This window comes from Aulonocara stuartgranti, assembly GCF_965226115.1.
Source record: "Aulonocara stuartgranti genome assembly, chromosome: 15".
In the NCBI taxonomy this organism is placed as follows: domain Eukaryota; kingdom Metazoa; phylum Chordata; class Actinopteri; order Cichliformes; family Cichlidae; genus Aulonocara; species Aulonocara stuartgranti.
This window is the reverse complement of record NC_138951.1, coordinates 19360047-19383804: the sequence shown is the minus strand read 5'-3', so window position 1 is coordinate 19383804 and position 23758 is coordinate 19360047. Positions and strand designations below refer to the sequence as shown.

Below are 23758 nucleotides of genomic sequence, written 5' to 3'. Positions count from 1 at the left end.
CCAACATTTCAAAGAACTCTAGCTGATTACAGTATCAAATCATCTGTTGGTGTGTGGGAAGTTTTGATTTAAAAAAAGGCATTATGTGAAGATGTTGCAGGATAATAAAGAAACATGGTGCTCTGAGATCTTAGTTTGTATCAGATCAAAAGTGTAAAACCTGTGATAACTTTCAGATAATAAAGAGATTCTAGTTATTAGAGATGAGAGAGAACAAAGGGGCTGGGTTGAAAAGAAAGGAAGGGGGTAGATGAAGGAAATGTTTGTGCACAGAGAGAATCAGATAGTAAGATCGAGTGTCTGAGACGAGGAAGGAGAATAAGGTTGAGAGCGGAAAATCAACAGCAGACGAACGGGAAGAGAAATAAAAAGTAACAAAAAGGATGAGGAAGCCTTATGGAAAGATGAGCTTAGAGACTCCTTGCAGTCATGGGAACTGTCTGAACAAAGTAGAAAAAGAGAACATATACACAGTGTCACCGGACCGAGTAGCGTGAACCGAAACTGGACTCAGGCGCAGAAACCCAGAACAGAGACAGCATTTAACAATATTGTATTGGTTAGGCTTAGAGTTTGGAAATGTGGCAAGGACAAAAGCAATGAAACGTAGAGCTTGGTGTGGCATGTCCTGGGTAACGCAGAACTGGAAGGAAGGTTGCCGGTTCGAGCCCCAGCTCGGACAGTCTCGGTCGTTGTGTCCTTGGGCAAGACACTTCACCTACCGCCTACTGGTGATGGCCAGAGGGGCCGATGGCGCGATATGGCAGCCTCTGTCAGTCTGCCCCAGGGCAGCTGTGGCGACAACTGTAGCTGCCTCCACCAGTGTGTGAATGTGAGAGTGCATGAATAGTGGTATTGTAAAGCGCTTTGAGGGTTCCCGAAAAGCGCTATATAAATGCAATCCATTATTATTATTATTATTATTATTATTATTATTATTATTAGAGAGAGGGAACGGGGCCTGAGATGCAGACTAGAACTGGGCAGTAAGCAGTCATATTACAGGAGGAGAAACAGAGCGATGACAGGAGGGCGACGGGGATCCAGGGTGAGCTGAGTGGCGTGGAGAGGCTGACCTGAGATCCGGAGGTTAGAGATGGAGTGTGATGGCAGGAGGGCAGGCAGGCGAGGCACACAGAGTGATTTCCAGAATGGTGGCTTGGTATCCTGAGTCCGAGAGTAGAGCGTGAGCCATAGTGAATCCAGAAACTGCAGGAACTGGAGGAGGTGGCCCTGCCCAGGGGCGGATCCCAGGTATGTTCAGGAGCCTCACGGAAATCCCAGCCACCCACCGCGGACCATGACACACAGCTACATTTATGAAAGGTTATACACACGTGTCATGTAACCAGTGGCGGTCCTAGCCTTTTTGGCGCCCCGGGCGAACACTCCCTCTGGTGCCCCACACACATAAAACATATTAAGGATTGTACATTAACATAAAACTGTTGCCGGAACCAGACTGAATTTTACCAGAGAAACACACACACACACACACACGAAGAGAGAGAGAGTATGCGTTGTATGCAAACGACTACCAAACAGCCATCATAATTCGTCATACAATGAGAACAGGACAAATCAACAATTGACAATGACTAATTAATATTAAAATCTGTAATCTAATGTATTGTTTGGAGTTTAGTCTGTTACTGTTACTATTTTTACCATTTCTTTTTGGAGCAACTGTAACCCACATAATTTCCTAAGGGATTAATAAAGTATTCTGATTCTGATTGTTTCAGGGTGACCTGCCATTATCCAATGACACATCAGCTTACCTGTATCTTTTGCTCATTTCTCCTCCTCTTCTTTTCTAAACTGAGCACCTGATGGCTTTGAACTTTTCTTGTCCATCTTCTATTGGTTTTAATTTTTCACTCCAGTATGAACACAAATCCACCAACTCGAGGATCACCACAACATAACCTAATAGACCTACACCCTAGTTCACAGATTCACTTTGTCTAAGGTGTATTTCTGGGATTTCACACAAACCAGGATTCAAATCATGAATATATAATGGACTTGGATTTACCTCACGCTCACTTTTCGCGTATAGAATTTTGAAAAAACATCGGCGCAAATTCTGTATCATAATGTCTGGTGTTTTCGTGTTTGTTGTTTTGTTTTTATTTTGTTTTATTTTGCGAGTTGGTTATTAGACGCCGCTTCAGCCAGCCAGAGAATCCCCCCATCGCCACGCCCTCTCCTTCCTGTGCTGCAAGCAGCAGGCGCACCTCGCAAACGGAGGGCACCCTTACTCCCAGCAAATGGGTGATAGAAAACCGATTGGTGCCTATGCCATTCCCAATATGCGCTGGCATGACGTCGGGGAAGCATGAGTACGAGCAGTTTTTTTTTTTGCCAATGCCCATGATGCTGCCCCCCACCACGATGCTGCCCCGGGCAACCGCCCGTGTCGCCCGATCGTGGCTCAAGAGTTGGGAGTTCGCCTTGTAATCGGAAGGTTGCCGGTTCGAGCCCCGGCTCGGACGGTCTCGGTCGTTGTGTCCTTGGGCAAGACACTTCATCTACCGCCTACTGGTGTTGGCCAGGCGATATGGCAGCCTCGCTTCTGTCAGTCTGCCCCAGGGCAGCTGTGGCTACAACTGTAGCTTGCCTCCACCAGTGTGTGAATGTGTGTGTGAATGGGTGGATGACTGGGTGTGTAAAGCGCTTTGGGGTCCCTAGGTGGGACTAGTAAAAGCGCTATACAAATACAGGCCATTTACCATTCAAGACCGGTCTTGGTCTCAAGACCACTTTTACTTGGTCTTGTCTTGGTAAGATAAGATAAGATAAGATAACCTTTATTAGCCCCACACGTGGGAAATTTGTTTTGTCACAGCAGGAAGTGGACAGTGCAAAATTTATGAAGCTAAAATTAGAATACAATAAGAATAAATACAGTACACAACTGTAGAGAATAGAATAAAATAAAATGCTATATACAGTAGAATAAAATAGAATAAAATATACAATAAGATAAAAATAGAATACAAATGCTATATACAACTGAGTAAAAATACAACAATGCCAGAAAAGATTATTTCACTTAGTGTTATTGCACATGTGTGGATGTGTGTGTTTGATCAGTTAAAGTCTTTATTGTCTTTATTTAAAGTTAAAGTCTGACAGCAGTGGGGAGGAAAGACCTGCGAAATCTCTCCGTCCCACACCGTGGGTGCCGCAGTCTCCCACTGAAGGAGCTTCTCAGTGCTGTCACAGCCTGCTGCATGGGGTGGGAGATGTTGTCCAACAGGGATGACAGCTTAGCCACCATTCTCCTGTCACTCACCACCTCCACTGGATCCAGAGGGCATCCTAGAACAGAGCTGGCCCTTTGGATCAGCCTGTTCAGTCTCTTCCTGTCCCCGGCAGAGATGCTGCCGCCCCAGCAGACCACACCATAAAAGATAGCAGAAGCCACCACAGAGTCGTAGAAGGTCGTCAGGAGTGGGCCCTCCACTCCAAACGACCTGAGTCTCCGCAGCAGGTACAGCCTGCTCTGCCCTTTCCTGTAGAGGGCGTCTGAGTTATGAGTCCAGTCCAGTCTGTTGTTCAGATGAACACCAAGGTACCTGTAGCTGTCCACAGCCTCAATGTCCATACCTTGGATGTTCAGTGGTTGCAGTGGAGAATGCTTGTGCCTGCGGAAGTCTACCACCAGCTCCTTGGTTTTACTGGCATTGATCTGGAGGTAGTTCAGCTGTCACCAGTCCACAAAGTCTTGAGTCAGTCTTCTGTACTCCTTGTCGTCCCCATCAGTGATGAGGCCGACTATTGCAGAGTCATCAGAGAACTTCTGCAGGAAGCACTGGGTGGAATTGTGGGAGAAGTCAGCAGTGTAGATGGTGAAGAGGAACGGAGCCAGAACCGTTCCCTGTGGGGGCCCCCGTACTGCAGACGACCCTGTCCGACACACAGCCCTGAGTTCTCACATACTGTAGTCCAAAATCCAGGTAGTGAGGTGATGGTCCACTCCAGAGTTCTCCAGCTTGTCCTTCAGAACCGAGGGAAGAATAGTGTTGAAGGCACTGGAGAATGGTAAATGGTAAATGGCCTGTATTTATATAGCGCTTTACTAGTCCCTAAGGACCCCAAAGCGCTTTACATATCCAGTCATCCACCCATTCACGCACACATTCACACACTGGTGATGGCAAGCTACATTGTAGCCACAGCCACCCTGGGGCGCACTGACAGAGGTGAGGCTGCCGAACACTGGCGCCACCGGGCCCTCTGACCACCACCAGTAGGCAACAGGTGAAGTGTCTTGCCCAAGGACACAACGACTGAGACTGTCCAAGCCGGGGCTCGAACCGGAGAAATCAAAGAACATGATTCTCACAGTGCTTCCAGCGGTCTCCAGGTGAGCGAGGGAACAATGTAGGAGGTGAATGACGGCATCATCCGCTCCAATGCCAGGTTGGTAGGCAAACTGTTATGGTCTCGGGTCCCTTGGTCTTGTCTTGGTCTCGCTGTCTCGGTCTTGCTGTCTCAGATCGACATAGTGGTCGGGAGATTTGGAGTCAACAGTATCCACGGCACACAACGTAACATTCGATAATGTGTCATGAGCAAAAGCATCAGCTCTAAGAGCCGTGCTTAGAGAGTGCTTTGTGGTGAATCAGAAGAGCCGACTCCCATTGAGCGAGAGCCGGCTCCTCACTTAATTTCCTTTCGCTGCTCAGCTCTCACACAGTGGCTCAGCTATGCTTCAATCGCTCCATATTGTGGTCAATCGCATGCGAGGATATAGGATAATATCATTATGTGAAAAACAGAGAGGGTGAGAGACGCGACAGTCAAGTGGAGCGTGTGTCTGTCCTCTCAGTAAGTGAGTGAGGCAGTAGACAGCGGTGAGGAGGGCTGTGCGAGTGCATCACAAAAACACATAAATATGCCTGACACCTGTAAACGAAGCAGCATCTGGCTGCAGTTTAAAGACTTTTTTGTCTCGGTCTCGTCTCGACTTTGTCTTGGTCTGGACTCGGTCTGTCTTGGTCTTGTCTTGGTCTCGATACCCTCTGGTCTTGGTATTGTCTTGGTCTTGGATTAGGCAGTCTTGACTACAAGTCTAGAAGGTATGTTGCTGTACTGCTATAACATTACTTTATTTGTATTCAATTCAATTTATATAGCACCAAATCACAACAGCAGTCACCTTGAGGTTCTTTATTTTGTAAGGTAACAACCTTACAATAACACAGAGAAAACCCCAACAATCAAGCTACCCTCTTTGAACAAGCGCTTAGTGACAGTGAGAAGGAAAAACTCCCTTTAAACTGATGGAACCCCTTGGAGACCATCTGCAGTGACTGGTTAGGGGTAACGGGAGGGAGAGAGGACAAAGCACAGGTTAAAATACACAACACAAAACATGGGTTTGATGAATTCACTTACTATTACTAGTTTTTAGAATGTCTTTAGCATTTTACTCTTACGCTTTCTTAAACATGATGATTTTATGTACACAGGTTGACTTTTAATCAGAGCAGAGCAGTTGTTACGTTTAGACAGTGAGTCATACAACACTAGACCAGGATTCCCACATTAAGGTCTCCCACTTTGTTGCACTATGGGCCTTTAGGTGCAGCTACTGAGCAGTTATGGTCGCGGCTGTTACCAGGCAACATTGAAAGTAAACTTTTTTTATTGGCAGCAGCAAGTTGCAACTCTCAGCTAAGACTAATCCCACTAGCCCGCACACCACAGGCTGCCGTTATCTGCCAACTAAGTTATACCCCGTCACATAGCTAAAAAGAGCAGACTGCATATTCTTCTCACTGGTATCATAAAGGTCTTTTTATTCACCCCAGGCTTGATAATCACTTTAAAGCTGATGTTGCTTATTTCATTGCTGTTTCAGTTCACCACTACATACTTTATGTAATTCGGTGGACTTGCAGTAGTAAAACCAGCTGCTGCCTCATTTGCCGTCTGTAGATTCTGAGGTTGAGACAGTAAAAAAGACTATGCATTTATGAACCAAGCTGCTGCCCTCCCACTCCTTACCACTGCTGCTGTTTACTATGGCCAAAGCAAAGTGATGAGATTTACTTCCCATAAGCTTTTGTGGATTCATTAGCTGTAGCTAATCTTATGAAAACTGATATCTAATCTTTATAGTGAGGTTAATACATCACTACTAAACATTTGACAGATGTTGACATTTCTTGATGTTCTTATTTCTTTATTGATTGCATTAATCATACTTTATTAGTTAGTCAGTTCCTTGTTGAAAATAAATGGTCTCGTTATTGTTTACTTCACTATAGATGTGCAGGCAAAACAGCAAGGAGAGTAACAAGGAGAGTGTGTAGTCAAAGAAAGATGCAATTTTCTTAAAATGAATGGAAGAACTGAACTGAGTTGAGACAAATCCTCTCGCCTTATAACATAACATCTCTTTATTTTATTTTTTATTTGCTTCATACAGACAGGAACTGCTGCTGCAAATCTACAGTAATATACAAGAGGTGCACTGCCATCGTCTCTGGGTGTTTTGGGGCCATTAGCTGTGATGTGGCCAGAAAGAACAGCTTGTTCCTTTTTGTCTACACAAACTCTTTTCTTTAATTACTGACTTCATGAATACAACCTCGAATCTCTTTAGCCGTTTGTCAACTTCCACTGTAGACATACTTGATTTTTTTTTTTTAAACACAGTCTTGTCTTGTTTAAACCATGCAACACATACGTACACGTGGTCAGCTTGAATGTGTCCAAGTCTTTGTTGCATGTGTCTACATGCATTCATATTATGTGTATTGTCACAGATGGCAGCTATGCACAGTTGCTCACTGTAACCAACCACATGTACAGAAGCTTTTTTTTTTCCCATAGAAATTTGCATTTAAAGGTCTTGCAGATACCTCAGTGTTTTATCACTTTTATGTCCAGTGCATGTGTGAATTTTCCTTTATAGCCTCATAAACAGTCATTCAGGACACACACACAGCTCTCCAGCCTCTACTGTGATTTGTCGTGTCCTTGTGTGTTCACAACCTCTCAATGTCCCTGTACTTCTTCCTCAGGATGGAAACCTGGTCTCTGAACAACACTGGGTCCAACCTCATCTGGGAGTGCACTAAGGGCATGAAACCTAGCCAGTGGCTAAAGGCGTTCATGCAACTCTGTCGCTGGGCGAAATGGTCCGGGTCAGCCCAACGAGATGACACCTTGGAGCCCTTCATGTGGGAAAACAGAGAGAGAGTGAGAGAATAGGACTGTATTAGAGTAAATAGAAGGAGGGATGAATCACCTCAGCTCTACAGCAGGCAATAATGTAATAAAAATCCACAATCAGCAAAAAGAAAACACATTTTTAAACTTTTATCTAAGGCGCACATTGACTCGGGCCAACAGGTTTAGAGACAAAGTGTATGAGTGGGTCGATTTTCACTGGGATTTCAATGATATATTAGTGCAGGGAATCTGTGTAGAGATGGCCAGATGGCATAAAGGGAGTTGGTGGAACAGCTGGAAAAGGTGAAACATTTTGTTGGAAACTTTGGGGGAAAAAAAACTTCATTATCACTTTGTTTCCTGTTTCAATCTCCTCAACTTCTAATCCAGTGTTGATGCAAAAAGTTAGCAGACACCTATTATTTCACAGACAACCTAGCCAGCATCTATGTGTCTGTCTCTTTTTCAATTTTCAGAAAGTATTTCTTTCAATTATCTTTCTGGAAACATTGAAGCATATTCATATTGTTTAACATTCGCAGACAAATCAGTATCCTTCACACCACTTGTTAGACACAAGTCGAAACCTTTGTCATCATAGCAAATATGGAATTGGCTTGTTAGGCTCTGAAGTATTTTTCCATCTTTTAAACTGTAATCAATGCTCTATAATGTAGAAGCCTTCACTTTTTTCTTTCCAGCTGTGCAGGCCTGTCTATACTATCCAAGCCCCATTGACTTGCCTACAAATTTCCCTCTTTCATCAAGCTGTGACATTTAACTTGTGGCAAGCTTTTGTCCTTATTGAGCCATAGATAAGAGCCACATGATGTATTGTTCAGAAAGGCTCTGTTCCGAAGTTGGATTTTTAAACTTTCATCACTGCAACAAATCCGTCAAATGGATTTTAATTTGGGTTTTCTTTCCTAGATGTTCTACTTTCACTTTAGGTCTCTAAAATCTGTGATTGTTTCTGTGGTAGTAGTTACACAGGTAGTGTGTGTGAGTTTGTGAGTGTGTGTGTGTAGGAGGATGAGAGTGGCTTTGTGCAACACTTTGTCCTACCAGAATTTAAAGTAATACATGTATTGTGTCATTATTGAACTCCAAATGAAAAAAAGATTTGCATAACTTGATGTTTCACTGATTAAAGGTGGGTTACTTTATATTTCAGTGGGAGCCATGTTTTGAAACTCATCCAAATGACTTCTTCAGTTAGCCTTGTCCCTCCGTAACTGAACAGATCACTTGCATGAGACAAAAGGTTTCTCCACCTAAAAACGCTATATCTAGATGAACAAAATTAACGTCCTGAGGCTTCCCCTTCATTTTCTGCTGATATCCTTCTGTCCTGACGCTCGTTTCCACCCACTCCTACCTGCCTCCACTTTCTTCTTCACCTCTCATTTGCACTATTCGTTGCTTTGAATGGCTGACCCCAGTGGTTCATCCACCTTCACTAACTCTACTCCTTAGATATTTACTTTTACGCCTTGTGTTGTGTCTTGCTTTTCCTGACTTTCATTCCTCTTCTATCCAGAGCATACCTCCAACTCTCTAGGCTCTGCCCATGTACTCACTGCTCACACAAAAGAATGCAATGTCGTCTGCAAACATCATATTTAATGGAGACCTCTGCATGACCTCATCTGTCAACCTGTTAATCGCCAATGCATAAAAAAGGGGTTCAGTGCCGATCCCTGAGGTAATCTCCACCCCACAAGCAGGAAGTGTGGCAATTTACTGCTGATCAGTCACACAGTGCATTACTTAACAAACAGTTAATGCAGAAAAAAGTGAACAAACAGTCATTTTAGATTGTTTTTTAGATTATAGCAGAAATCTGACCTACAAATAACTTTTTATAGTCACAGTGAGAATTTTAAACTGGGACCTAAATGTGACAGGAAGCTAGTGAAGGGACATTCGTAGTGAGGTGATAAGGGAGCATCTGTTTGACCAAGTACATAGCCTAACAGTAGAATTTTGAAATGCCAGCAAACAATGTGTACTTGCAGACAACAAGTTGTGAGCATCCCGGTTGCTGCTACAGATGAACCCGAGAAAGTGCAGTTGTAGGGTTAGTAGAGCCCTTTGAGAGTGGTTGTAAAAGCTGGAGGAAACTTATCTTCAGATAGAAAATTTTGAACTGCTAAAGAATATCCAGTGACAGAAGTGATCTGGGCCTAAAATACAATATGACTTGTACAATAAAACAGCTTAAAAATGTTAATTCATTTAACATTCTGGTCCAGGTATCCCACAAGATGTCAGCTCTTTCCTCTTACGCCATGTTAAATGTCTATCTGCTGTTGCTTGAAGCGAAGTCACAAATCATGGGTGAGATTGAGGAGGTGGGGGTGCACACAGGAAAAAAAGAAAGAATGAGAGAGCGAGTGAGGAAAGGAGGGGTAAAAGGGGGGAGTAAATCTAGGTTTGTCGTGCTGCTTTCACAATTAAGACATTAATCACTACGTCCATACTGCTGAGTCATCGTCCTGCCTGTGGTCAGACCATCAATCAGAACCTGACAAAGGGCTGGCCCCATGAACACACACACTCACACAAACACATGCACATACAGGGATCTCCCAAAGAGAAGGTCAGGGCTGTATGTGGCCTGAAACTTTTCTACCATTTCTCTTTTAATACTCTTATTATCTTCTTCTTTCCTTAAAAAGAGGTCTATAAACACACAGCACTTTTATCATCTTTAAACTGTGTTGCTACTGTACAAAATGTTTTGATGGACCAACAATGTCATGAGCAATGAATTAAAAGAAGCCTCCATTTGGTTTTTCTCATGCCCTGCTTGCACATTAATGCAATGCAATTAATGCAACAGTGCTAATAGAGCTAAACTACTCCAAACAGAAGCATTTGCAAATGTTTTATGGGGAATGAAATACATTTTGGACTTTGTTAACAAACACTGAAATTATCCCAAAAGGGGACTTTAACAGGGGGAAGCTTGGAAGGCACTTTAGCTTTGGATAACTGCAAATTCATTGAATGTAACCATGAAAACTTAAACATCTATGTAAGGCACAAGTGACTAATTATACAATGTCTACAAAGAAATGATGGATAGTTAGACTATATATAACTAGTTTTTTTAATCAGGTTGTGGGATGACGGAGTTTCTTTCTTAGCTCTTGAACACCGACCCTCCTTCCAGCATTTTTAAACCTTGGACAAAGTTTTCTTCCCTTTTTATTGTCCAAATAACATTTGTAAGTGATTCATTCCATGTTGAAATGGAATGTGATAAAGCACTACTCAAATTCCCTTGCACATTTTTTCGCCTCAAAGTTATTTTTCTACTGAAAGGCTCAGATGGCTGTCGAGGGCTCCAATCACACAGGACTGGAGACTGGTCTATGAGTGGTTGCTGCAGGTTGCATGCTGTTGCTGGTTGACATACGTCACAAAGAGGGTGCTGCACCAAAAGGTCCTTGTGATTACTCTGGTTGTTAGCAGGTTACTATGGTTGACTGTAGTTTACATAGGATACACCGACTTGTCTGCAAACACCTGTAAAAATGTTCCAGGTACTTCAGACCTCGTGTGTCGGAAAAAGTGAGGAAAACCAGGATTTGTTTTGTTTCTTTCTTCTTGGGCTTTCTGAGCAGAAAAGAATGAGAATATGATCGCAAAGTCTGAACAGAAATAACTGCATTGTGCTGCTAAAACAACTTTGGCTCTTTGCTAGTATCTGAACAGACAGAATGCTAAAGCTAACCAAGGCAAGGACACCGAGTGATGTTAAAGCTGAGCGAATGCTGACCCCAGGTCAGCTACTAGATCTTGAACTTCAGCAGGTAACAAATGGATGCGCAGTCAGGCTGCTGGTTTTCATGAATTTCATTCATTCATGAATTTAATTTTCTTTATTTTGTGTTGTCAGCTTTGTGTTCATACCTAAACACTAAGATAAAGAAAATGTGTTTCTCCTCAACAGGATAAGGATTTGTGTTGGTGTGTTGATATTGTTAAATCTCAGATAATTTTTATAGAGAAACACAAAAGTAATGTAATCATTTGTGTAATTAATTATTTTGTCCTGGGATTAATAAAAATACGCTGCATTGATTTTAAGAGAAGTGCTCTTTGTAATATGTGTAATAATAAATTTTTTCCAGTAATGATTGCAACACAATCACAACAATGGGATTGGGATGTACCTCCAACATGCACAAACATTTGTCCGTACAGTATGCAATCACAAGGAGGTTTTTGGTGTAGCACACGAAATGCCTGCAACTGCTCTCAACCACTCACTAACCACTCACGCTTTTTGATGTTTGCAAGGGGTATGTGTGTAGGCCTGTGTGACTGGGGCTTTAGCAATTAATTTCAAAGACAACCAGGAATCCCCAGGAATCCCCAGCAACCACTAACCACGAACAGAAATCTCAAAGAGGTTGAGTAGTGATATGAATGTGAGTTGGAGAGAGCCAGCTAGTAAGGAGCTGGTACATATTACAGAACTGGTGTAAAGAATTCAGTCTCACTTTCTTTAACCTTAAGAATGCCAAACAATGATTCAGAGTTTTTGTATTGCATCTGCAAAGTTATATGCCACACTTCACAAAGCTTTTACAGACTACCATTGTGGGAAAGGACATGATAAGGTTGCGGCATAAACACCTGTCTGTAGACTGAACATTGCACACTATTGTACTTGTGATGACTACTTTAACTGAGGAAAAATGCCATTCTGAGAACACTGGACAAATTCAGACATAGTAGGGGTAATTTTTTTGACTTGGCCTCTGTAGCCATAAAAGCAAGACAGGATAATGTCAAAGCAGCTATAGTTACGCAGAGTAAAAATCTGAGCCTGTCTGTGGCAGAGACGGAGGCAGATACATTCTATAGGAGACAGTGAACAAGTATACAGTCTAAGTGTATCGATAAAAGTAAAACTCTGTCCAACCTGGGTCATCATGGTTTCCTTGTACTGCTTCTTCTGTGTGACTTTGATTGGAGGTTGCTTGGTCACGGCCGAAACGAGGAAGTTCATCAGGATGTCTTCACAATTAGCCATGCGGTCCACCATTGTCAGCAGGCTAGCCGGTATGTAGTGAGTGAACAAGTAGTGATAGTATCTGATGCATAAAGGAAAAGGGCAGATTAGGGATTAGGATGTGGGTGTATTTTTCATTTTAAAAGCCACAATTCTGTTCTATTTGGTTGCAGTGTTGCACTCTCAGCAGCATGGGAGCACTAGATCACTGTCAGTGGTTACCTCCCTGACAAGGTCTCCCGCCCCTCGCTCTTACACACAAATGCATACACACACACACACTTTACAATGTTCCTTCTGGCACATTTTTTTCTACCTTACATTTCCATTTGACAGTCTAAATAACAAAAATAACTGAAGAGGTGCATTGAGCATCCTAACAATAGAACAACAAGAGAGCTGTTTATCTGCATGACAAGATGCCTTTAATCCCTTTGGAGAGCATCACTCTTCTCCATTCAATTTACCGCTCTGCTTAATACTTGAGTTTACCATTTTTTATTTTAGCCCTAGCATTGCATTTTTGACAATTGTTTCATGATATAACAGAGGTGGAGAAAGATTATATTATCCCTTTTCCTAAAGATGAATTTTAATGTGGTTTGCATCTTAGAGATGGGATAAGTATTTCTGGGAAGCTGGTGGAATGATATGCAGAACATCTGCACCATGAGACAAACTGACTGCAGCACTAAAAGAGAAGCTGGACTGCAGTTTATGTCTTTACGTAATTGCTTTTAATGAGTGCTTATACATTAGCACCACTGCTAACATAAAATATAGCAGCATTAAATTTACAGTGGCTATGTGCATAGACAATACTGACTAATAAAAAAATATTTAAAAATGCTTTTTTTTTAAACATTTTATATATATTTTGTTTAACGATCATTACATGAGTCATCCAAACTTAAGATATAAATATAACCTCTCTAAAAATGCTGGGGCAAGTCTCAGCAATAGCTTTAAAGGTTTTTTCTTTGAACAGACAAGTAGGTAGAGTTGTGTGTGTGTGTGAACTTTAAAAGAAAATCATGAGTCATATCTCCAAGTTTTCTTGGTGCATCCTCTATATGATTTTTTTTATATATACTCTAAAATATGAAGGTCCTTTGCAGCACAACACAAGAAGAAAAACAAGTCAACTGTCATATCCGCAGGTGTAGGTGTGTGGCAGGCAGAGTTGTGGACCCAAAAAAAGCAGGACTTGGCAACACAGAACTGAACTAAAAAACACAGCTTTAATGCTGGAAAAACAGGCAACAAAAACAAAAGGTAAAAAACCCAACTGAACAGTCACAACCATAAAAATAAACTGACTCAATCATGAGAGGAAACACAGACAGAACCACCACCTATGATGAGGGAGAGCGCAACAGAGAACAGAACAGTGAACATAATACATATATATAAACAGAAGACTATCAAAATAAAACAGGAAGTACAAACACTGAGACTAAGATTCCAAAAGACAAAACACAGTTCAGGGGGTCAACCAGACCTCAGGGCAAAACTCAGTGGCTGAGGCTGGCAGTGGAGACGATGAAGGTCTGGAGGTGATGGTAGCAGAGACCCACTGCAATAGGACTGGAGTCTGGCGATGGTGTGGTGGGCGGAGACCCTGGGGCGACAGGACTGGAGGCTAGGAACAATGGAGATGTAGACCCCTAAAGCAGCTTGGCAGGTGGCCAGCGTCAGTGGCGAGCCATATACTGCCATGGTGTGGAAGCCTCGGACCCAGACGGTGCAGAGACTTCTGATGAGGACTGGGGCCCCGCATTGCACACAGCGCGCTCTGGTTGCTCAGGCTGGGAGTACGCAGCAGGCTCTATGCTCTAGATGGCGCTGCTTGGCCTAGCACCCAGCAGATGCAGGAGACTGCCGCTGCTTGGCTGAGCACCTAGCAAATGGCCACAGAGTTTTGCAGTTATCATTCCAGTCAGCATCGAGTAGGAATTTGTCAGCTGTTGAAGGATGAGGAGGTATTCATGTGCTGCTGACGTGACAACAGGAGGAGGAAAGCATGAAGAGAGCAGTTTTTGCAGTTCTTCTTTAGCCTCAGTGAGAGCACAGACCATCTCCGGAGACCGGGGAAGCTGGAGGAGCAGAGGGTTCCTCTGGATAATCGCATCAGTGGTGTTAAGTCCAACGAATTTCATCCTTATGCCCATGACTTAGGAGATGTGAATCAAAAGACTGTTCATCCGTGTTAGAGCCAGCCCACATTCTTTCAGGGCTGAGTCTGCTTGGTCCATTATTTGGTCCCGTTCTTCTGTCATATCCACAGGTGTAGGTGTGAGGCCGGCAGAGTTGTGGACCCAAAAACCACAACACAGAACTGAACTAAACATCTAAGCATTGGGCAACAAAAACAAAAGGCAAAAACCATCCAGACAGACAGAACCACCACCTACAATGAGGGAAAACGCAACAGAGAACAGAGGAAAACACAGACAATAAGACAAGGAGGATAACACAGCTGACTAAACTGACCGACGAGACAGGGGAAGCAAAACTGAACATAATACACATGAAAACAGAAGACCATCAAACACTGTGACCAACACTAAGACACATGGGCTTGACACAGGGACTGGGGAGAAAACAGACAGACATGGGTACATGACGTGAAGGCTGAAAGTCAAAGAGATGAGACTAAGGAAGACTGAACTCTAGAGATACCAATACAGAACTAGAATGTAAACCATAACAAACACAAAAACAGGAGTATGACATCAACACTTCACGGCTGCAGGCTCTAAAATTTTGAAATGCAGAAAAAAGCAGATTACTTAATTATTTACTTATCTTGATCCAAAGATCTGCAGAAACTATTTGTGCTGCAGGGCATTTATCCTATAGGAATGTAATTATTCCATGTCAGGGCCTATATGTCCTAGGTACAAACCATGATTGGAGGCAATCATAAGTTCACCATGTACTGAAGGGTGTTGTTAGCCTTTATATACATGGCCTATAATAAGACCAAAACTCTAATTCTAAAACTAGAATCTTTGAGATTTTGGGGGATTTTTTGGGGAGTAGAATTCAAGACTTCTTAACACAACTTGCAGCTATCCAGTGGTAGCAAGAATACAATTACAGCCTCTCTTAAATAAGCTCAAGAAACATTTTTATTTTAATCCACAGGAGCAGTGCCTCTACTCCTCCCAAACGGCCGAGGTTCGAACCCTATCTAAGAGAAAACCCAGAGACTGTTCTGAGAGGTTATTTCTGCCGCTTTTATCTGTAATCTTACTCATTAAATCACGACATAATGCTTGTAGCTACAGGTGAGGGCGGGAAGGCATGCTGACTAATAAGTTGATAATGTCACCTTCATGCACTGACACACTGTCTGCATCACAGACGATGCCATGTGCCATCTTTCTGTGCCACTCTTCTGCCATTCACGTCAATACAACTTCACCGACAAGCAAGAAATCCTGTGGATTTGTACCTGTGGTAAAAAGCTGCTCCTGTAAGGACCATGGAGTACTCATTGGTCCACTTGGAAGTGTAGCCCCAGCGTGATCTGGAACTATCCCAGTAGTGGCTCCTTGCTGGATAACCAACAATACGCTCGGGAAAACTTTGCCATACAGTGAAGGCAAAGTCCACCTGGTCAAATAGAAAAGAAAGAAGGTGTTGAATAGATTAGATGTGTAGAGGAAATGTAAAAAAGAAAAAGAAAAGAAAAAGAAGAAGCAAAGGTGGAAGCACAATGAGAAAAAATGGAGAGAAGAAAAGCACAAAGAAAAGCAATACAGCTTATTCAGAATATTTGCGGTGTGGTAAAAATTGCATTCAAAACACCTGTCAAATGGCATTTAGCCAGCTAAACCAACAAGGCCGTCTTCTAAACAACTTCTCTGCCTCTTCACAACTACACAAAGAATATTTTTGAAGCCATTTCGCAATGTTTTCATTCCAGCTGTAGCACTTCATGTTAAAATGTCATTTAAATATCAGAGTGCACTGATTGATCAGTTGGAGAGCTCTAAGTCACATTCTAAACCTGGCTGTGCCGACCTGATTCATAATAATTTCCTCTTGCATGATCAAATGAGGTTTCATTTTTAACTTTTTAAAGAAAAATCTTTTTTTAAAACAAACAGATTTATGCAACATATTAATAATATCTATTTATCTACTTATCTATTATTCTCAGGTCATAAAATCCCTAACCCTCAACTTAATTAAGTCAGACTGCTCATGTTGAAAATGATTCATTACAGGGTCAGGTGTGCTGTCTGGGCTCCAGGTTTATTATATATCAAAGATGGGGAGTGATGAATAAATATACCTTCCCAGGGATTATTTGTGCAGGTAACTTCTGTGGTAGTGGAGGCTTCAAAACAGCAGGCAGTGATACAGGGAGACAAATGAAATATTTTGCAACTTAAATTAGGAGGGTGTGCTGGTATATATTATAAGGAAAGTTTGAAAGTGTGTAATGCAGTGCATTTCACAGACTTCTGTCCATTTTAGTGCAAAATACAACCCCACCAATGGGGCATGAACTGTGGTTAACTGGTTAACAGGCTTGTGATTTACACCAACACCATTCCTATTTTGTTGCTATTTCCATCAGGAGTGCTGCGGCCAGGAAGTCAATTTGGCAGCGTCAAAGGAGACTGTGTGTGCATCACCAATAAACTAGATGCTTTGAGGATCGAGACCCTGGAAGCAGAAACAGGTTGCTGGTCTTGCATTGTGGTCATCTTTTAAGCAGGTGCCAGCTTTGACTGTCTCCTGCTCCATTTTCCTTGGAGACTGCCTACTTCACAATAAAGAAGAAATTTCTCATGGCCTTTCTGTGGAGCAGCTGGTGCCCTTGAAGAAGATGGAGCTACCTGACAAAGACCCTCTTTTGAATACCAAAACACCACTGAGACATTCGGCCAGACACACTAGAGAATAAGGGGTTCGGCACATAATGAAATACTTTGTTACACACACACACACACACACACACACACACACACAGAAATTAATTACCAGAGTAGCACAGGTAGAGGAACTAGAAGTTGGAGAGGGGTGAACCAAAGGTGGATGTTCTGTCATGAACTGAACTACTGTAAAGCATCTGATGTAAGCTGAGAAAAGGTGATTCAAAGCACAGGTCCTCACGAAGGGACATGTTAGCTGTGTGTGTGCGCTGTGTTCCTGTATGAAAATGTGCCCATGTGGCAGATATGTGTGTGCGTGAGTAAGAGAGAGCAAGAGACCACTTACATGTGAGTGAGTAACAAAGCACAGGTTCATTGCAATCTGTCTGTCTTAATTATCGTTTAATATGACTGAAAATTTCTAATGAGCCTTGAACACAGTCTGTGTGTGTGTGTTTGCAAGATTTCACAAAGTAAACAGTTACATTTAAAGGCGCATTAAAGTTTATGGTAATGGTCACGGCTATGTTTCAGGTTATTGTAAACTTCCAAGATGTTAATGCAAGATAATGTAACAAACTTTGAACTGACGGAAACACAACACACAAGTGTGTGTGTGTGTGTGTGTGTGTGTGTGTGTGTGTGTGTGTGTGTGTGTGTAATTCATACTGATGGATTCTACAAAGCCAAAATTGATCTGAAAAGTCGAGGGTCAATCCAGCAATAGATCTGCTACAAATCTCTCCTGACATTTGGGTTTAACATGTCCAGTCTTATAAGATGAAAAGGTGTTGCATCAGATTTTAGAGCCCCTATCTCCCCTCAGTGTTTTCAATGCTTTGGTTGTTGAAAAGTTGTGTCTGGTTTTATTTATTTATTTTCCTCTCCATGACGCAATGCCGCTGCAGTGCTTTCACTGTCAACCTCCACCTGTCTTCAGGATGATAAAACTCAGGAAAATGTGTCGTAAACTGATCTTGTATCCAGCAGGTTTGGAGTGCTGTGGCGTTGATGAAGTTTTACCAGCAGTCTCAGTGTGATCCAAGATAGCCAGCTGGGTTTTAAGGTCTGCATTTTGGGGCTAAAGGGAGCTATAGCAGTTTTGTATTTTGCAGCATTTTAAGACTATAGCCATTCTCACCAAGTAGTCTCAGTGCTGTGAGGTTATGTCTCATCTTTGCGACTCCAAAAGTATCTTTCATTGATTGCTTAAAGGTTCTTCTATAGATTGCAAAGGTTAAGCATTTGGCGTTCAGTGCTGCATGCCAGCACTACAGTCTATTATAGCTTCTACATACAAACATCAGCTGAATCTCCAAACAGTTAAATTAAATTAAAGTTAAATTATTAAATATGCAGCTCCAATATCAAGACATATTCTCTTCAAGGTAAAGGTTTATAATTTACATGTGTATGCGGAGCACACCAGGCTTCCTTGGTTCAAAGGGAAGTTAGGGTAGACTGAATTTGTGCTCCAGATTTTTTTTCAGCAAATGTCCAAATAGTAAATGTTAGGGCCCCAGTCACAGAAGCCTAGAGACCAACTGGTGACAATTTGGCCACGGTTCACCCCAAACCAGTTGCAAGCGTTGAGTGGCTGGATGTTGCTTGTTGTCCCTATGTGAAATATACTGTATTTCAGTATTGCACCAAAAACCACATTGTGATGCCTTTGGTCGTGAGCAGATTGCCTCTTTGTGACCAGTTTCACTCATGAACCTCCAACTTCATCAACCAGTAGGGGACTACACGTTTTTCCCTAGTGACCAGAAGTTGGCAGGGGGCTGCAGACTGGTCTCTAGGCCTGTGTGACTGAGGCTTTGAAGTAATTTGGAAGATGCATGAGAAAAGCCAAAGGAGGACATAGGGATCGATAGAGGGGTTAAAAAAATGTTTTTTGAATTAATATGATCCAAGAATATGTTGTCTTATTTTATCAAAACTGTTTCAAAAACTTACTACAAAGCACTTCATTTAAAGGACCCTTTTATGTACTTTAGAGAACCATGCACACAGAAGGAAACTAACAGTGAGACCAGAGACCACAGAGTGTCAGTGAAAATGCAGGGATTTGAAGTGATGAAGAATTCAAATTTAAACTAATATTGGGTTTCCTTGCTTGCTGTTCTGGATTAGAGACACACCAGGTTTTAGATGCCTCTAAATTGGCTTCATTTTTCTTGAACACCACATGCATCTTTTATAAAGTGTTTTAGACACAAGATTTAAACCACTCACAGGTGAAGTAAATAACACTCATTATCTTGGCAGTGGCGTGTCTAGAAAATTTTTGTTGGGGGGGCCAGGTAGGGGCACAGATTTGGAGAAGGGTGGCAGATTTAATTGGCAGATAATGTTTAAAAAAAAAATTCTACCAACCCTTAACCATAATTCAATAATCCTATAAACCTAATAACCAAATGCACTTTTAACTCTTATTAGAATGAGATTTTAACCACTACGGTGCAAAGTTTTTAGATACTGCATTGATAAAGTACAAGAGATACAATCAGTGCTTTGTCAGTGCTTACTCAGCATTCAAGGACATCAATATTTGCATAGTATTTTTACTGACATATAGTGCACATATGTTTTGGGCAAAAACATCTTTGAAAATTAAAATACGAACATTTGTAACAAACAATTGACAAATTAGCCAATGCAAAACTTTATCTGCCTGTTAAAAAAAGAAGATAATCTTCTCACAAACTGGTGTTTGATTTTGAAACAGGAAAAAAGTGGGGAAACAACTGAAAAGACTAACATTTGAATAAAACCTGAAAGCAAGTAAATACTTTCTATGCTGCCTTATGGTAAACTTTGGTAATATTGATAAAGAACAACACTGGCTGATGATAAAATACAGTCAGCTGGCATGGTGACACTGCCAGTATTAACCTGCAGGGCTGGACTGGGACAAAAAAATTGGGCATTTTTACTACAGACCGACCCACCAGGTATTAAAGCCATAAAGCCTTTGAATGAAAACAAATGCTGTTGTGACAGTGATGTACAGTCTTGTTGGTATATGTATGATTTCTATACATTTTACGTCAGATAAAAACTTTGGTTGTAAGATTTAGATAATTATTTAATAAAAACTAGGTATTTTAAATGAGAATAAGAAAGAAAAGTATTTCTTTGTGCCCACCTTTCCCTGTTAATGCCCTACCTGGCCCCCTGGCAAAACTTTGCTAGACCCGCCCCTGCACAGTTACCAGCTGTCAGCTACATAAAAAAGGATCCTGGTGTTATTTGTCTCTCAGAAACAGTTGATAACTTCAACTCATCCATGTCACCTAAAAGGTAAACCTGTTTCTCCATCACCTGTTCAGCTCTGATGGTTCAGTAAGGACATCTCCTGGTTTCATCTTCATGTTTCCCTCTCACCACATATCTAAACAGACATCATGACCAGCAGCTTTACAGCTGTGGCTCCAGCAAACATCAGCTGATACTAGAAATTAATATTAAATACATTCTAACAACAGCCGATCAAGCTTAAACGTGCTGCTGTTGTTTAGCGCAACATCTGCTGGTTTCCTCTTTCTGGCGCAAAGTGGGCGATAAACAAGAGAGAAAAGCCGATCAGCTGATCATTGATCAGTTTCATGATTGAAGTAGCAACAGGAGAGGGAGGGGGAGAGAATGAGAGAAGAAGAGGCAGCTGTGCAGCATAAAGACAGAATAAATCCAGCTTTGTGTCTTTTTTCCATTCTAGCTAAAGTCCGGGACAAACTGCGTCTCTTCTCAGCTCAATACCAAACGTGTAATATTTTCTCTGAATGAGGGACCATTCCATTTTTTTAAGGAGCCGTTGGCAACTCTACTAACCTTATGAATAAAATAAAGTTCACTATCAGTAACATCATAGCAACCGAACAGCTGTATAAAAACTCCGTCAAACTGGCTAGAACGCAGTATGAGTTATTGCAACTGACAGTAAAAAGTCAGCAACATGAAAATAAACTCCACCTAAACTTGGTTTATATCTGACCCAGATAGACTGCAGGTCATAACTTCTTACCTGAAGTTCAGTTCACCTGACACTCGGACTGGCGGCTGCTTCGGGTCTCTCCTCCTGCCTCCCCTTCCCTCATCCACCTGTTGCCTCTGTGGAAGCCCCGTCATAGCCACCACCAAACAACGGAGTTATTTCTACACATCGACCTGCATCTGGCCAATCCACCACCTCTCATTGTTCATGCCATTACAAAAAAAATAAAAAAATAAGTCACTGGGGATATGCCCGGTATGCCCGATGGCCAGTCCAGCTATGTTAACCTGCAACCAAATCTGCAGCTCCATACAGCAATGTTATGACTTAGATTATATCTTATAACGCATAACTCTTATGTTAGCTGCCCTCAGTAGCATACTGTCTGAAATATTCCACAGCTGCAATAATTCTTTAAGTGTTATTTTTTTCCTTGGGATTCTAATTACACCGAAGTTTACTAAACTCAACAAACTTGATATTACTTACCGGGACATTTATTCTGTCCTCATTTTCTTTCACCGAAAAATTGTTTCCTGCAGTGCCATCTTTCGCGCTTGGCTCTCCTACCTTTGCTAACGTGATGCGCATAGCGCAGAAGCGATGCTGCATTCACTTACACTCGGATATCTGAGCGTCACCGTGAAAACATAATCGGACATTTGATATTTGATTGAATTTTATTGTTTTGCCTTTGGGGTGGCACCTGGGGTGGCCAGTCTGGTTTGGGGGGTGGCCACCCCGCTGGACACGCCATTGTATCTTGGCATAACCCATGTTCAGCTGGTTTGCTGTGTTCATATAGACCTTTGACACAACTAAGCAGTGATGCAGACCATGAAAGACATTCAAAAATCACTTGAAGGTGGAAGAATTCAGATTTTGATTGGCAGGATTTCCCACACTGTCAGTCCAATATCGAGCATGCTGAAGCCGGGGGCCTCAAAGTGACACTTTCAACTCATCCAATCAATCAATAGGTAAGAAATATGAACTTAATGGGAGAAAATACCCTAAATGAAATGAGATAGCGTCAATGAGCAAAAGAAAGCCATAGAGGTCAATCATTATCTTTTCTATGAATTCATGATTTGTTTAAGTGTGTACTGAAAACCTTGAATACTAATGAAAATAATAAGTGCTCTGAAACATGTTCAAACCCGGAGACAACCTTTAAATGAAATGAGGATCAAGATTCTGCCACTGCTGTTGTAACACAATTTCCATATCTATCATATAGAAAATGTCTTCCAAAGGGCATAATTCAGCAGCATGCTTGGCTGCCCAATGAGAGACAAAAGCTTTGTCAGGTCGTATCCCCTTCTCTAATCTCTCTTCATGGAATAATCATACATTTAATGAGCTGAAACAATGTAATTATGAAATTGGCACAGCCATTCTTCTGCCGAGGTATTGTAATATGAAAAGTCCTATTAAAAGTGTAATGTTCTCTCTTGCACATTTTTAGTGAATTGACATATTCCATCTCCTTTCAATAAAGCCTCTCACCATGTTAAAAGGGCAATTAGAGCTATGGGTTAGTAAGCACAGCAAAGATTCACTTCACTTCCTCTCTTATTCACTAGTTCTCTCCCTGACATTTTCTCCCTCCTCTCGTTTCATAAAACAAGCCGTGTGCTCATAAAAGTTTAGTTGTAGAAACTTGCTCATATTGCTGTGCCTGAAATTGTGGTGCTATAAAGTGTAATTGCGATCCCGTTTGCGTAGAAAAGGTGAACATTGACTTGCTCCGATCAATAAAACATCTTAGAGTTTAAAGATATATTCGATCTCTAGGGCTCATTGGGCCTCACAATCTATTATGGATTGCATCTTTCATTCGCTGAAGATCTGCAGAGAAAGAAACAAGGCAGCTACTTGTAATGGCTCTTAAAGCAGGAGCACTAATTTAGCATCACAGATGAGCTGCTGGTGACCGTATTGCTGCCGTGAAGGTAAGGAAACTTTGTGACTTGGGTCATACTTGTCTGTATTTGTCTATCTGGACATTCATGCAAATGACTGTATGTTTGATAACATTATAGTTCATATGATTTCAGAAAACTTTCAACAGCTTTTACTTGTAAATAATGTTTTTCAATTGAAATGTATAGAATTCTTTAATAGAAAATGTACTATGAAGGCTGTTTTCTTAAAAAAGCTTTCTACACACATTTCCACTCTCTATTACACATTCCTTATACTGTACAGGGGATTGTTCATGTATCACCTCTAGATTTATACTACGGATGAAGTTAATACAAATATTTAAATAGCCATTAAATTATTATTATTTTTTTAGTTTTAAAGTCTACCACTAGAAGGCTGCAGTACTGCAATTAAGGCTGTTAGTCAGCCTCCAAAAATATATATAATATAAAAAATAAATATAAATGGCTACAGCCTTCAACAATTCAGAAAACTACACAGAAATCAAATTCGGGGTAAACTTTACCAGGTAAAGTTAGCATGGAACAAATCTACCACAACTGTGCATAATGTTTTTATTTTTGAATGGTTTAAAGTGAATTTTGCCTCCAAGTGTCACAAGTATCTAGACGGTTCTAGCCCTAAAAAAATGACAATAAAATATGTTGACAGTATTTTCTGATTTGTAGTACTATGCAAATCTTTTTTTCCTTCCTG

The 23758-nt window shown here is 41.5% G+C and overlaps 2 protein-coding genes across 4 annotated transcripts in view; one reads left to right on the top strand and one right to left on the bottom strand.

Annotated features, from left to right (window-relative positions):
* gnpat (glyceronephosphate O-acyltransferase) overlaps nucleotides 1-23758 on the top strand; it is a 302570-nt gene that overhangs the window by 56653 nt on the left and 222159 nt on the right. The gene's annotated exons all lie outside the window — the stretch shown is intronic.
* The window catches only part of LOC309688873 (exostosin-1), a 368281-nt gene continuing 350935 nt past the window's right edge, over nucleotides 6413-23758 (bottom strand). For both annotated transcript variants that reach the window (XM_082504934.1, XM_082504935.1), the window contains 3 exons: nucleotides 15684-15844; nucleotides 12134-12305; nucleotides 6413-7196 (listed from right to left, as the gene is read on the bottom strand). In XM_082504934.1, coding sequence (XP_082361060.1) covers nucleotides 7008-7196; nucleotides 12134-12305; nucleotides 15684-15844 — 522 coding nt within the window. In that variant the 3' untranslated portion in view covers nucleotides 6413-7007. The remainder of the gene's footprint in view (nucleotides 7197-12133; nucleotides 12306-15683; nucleotides 15845-23758) is intronic.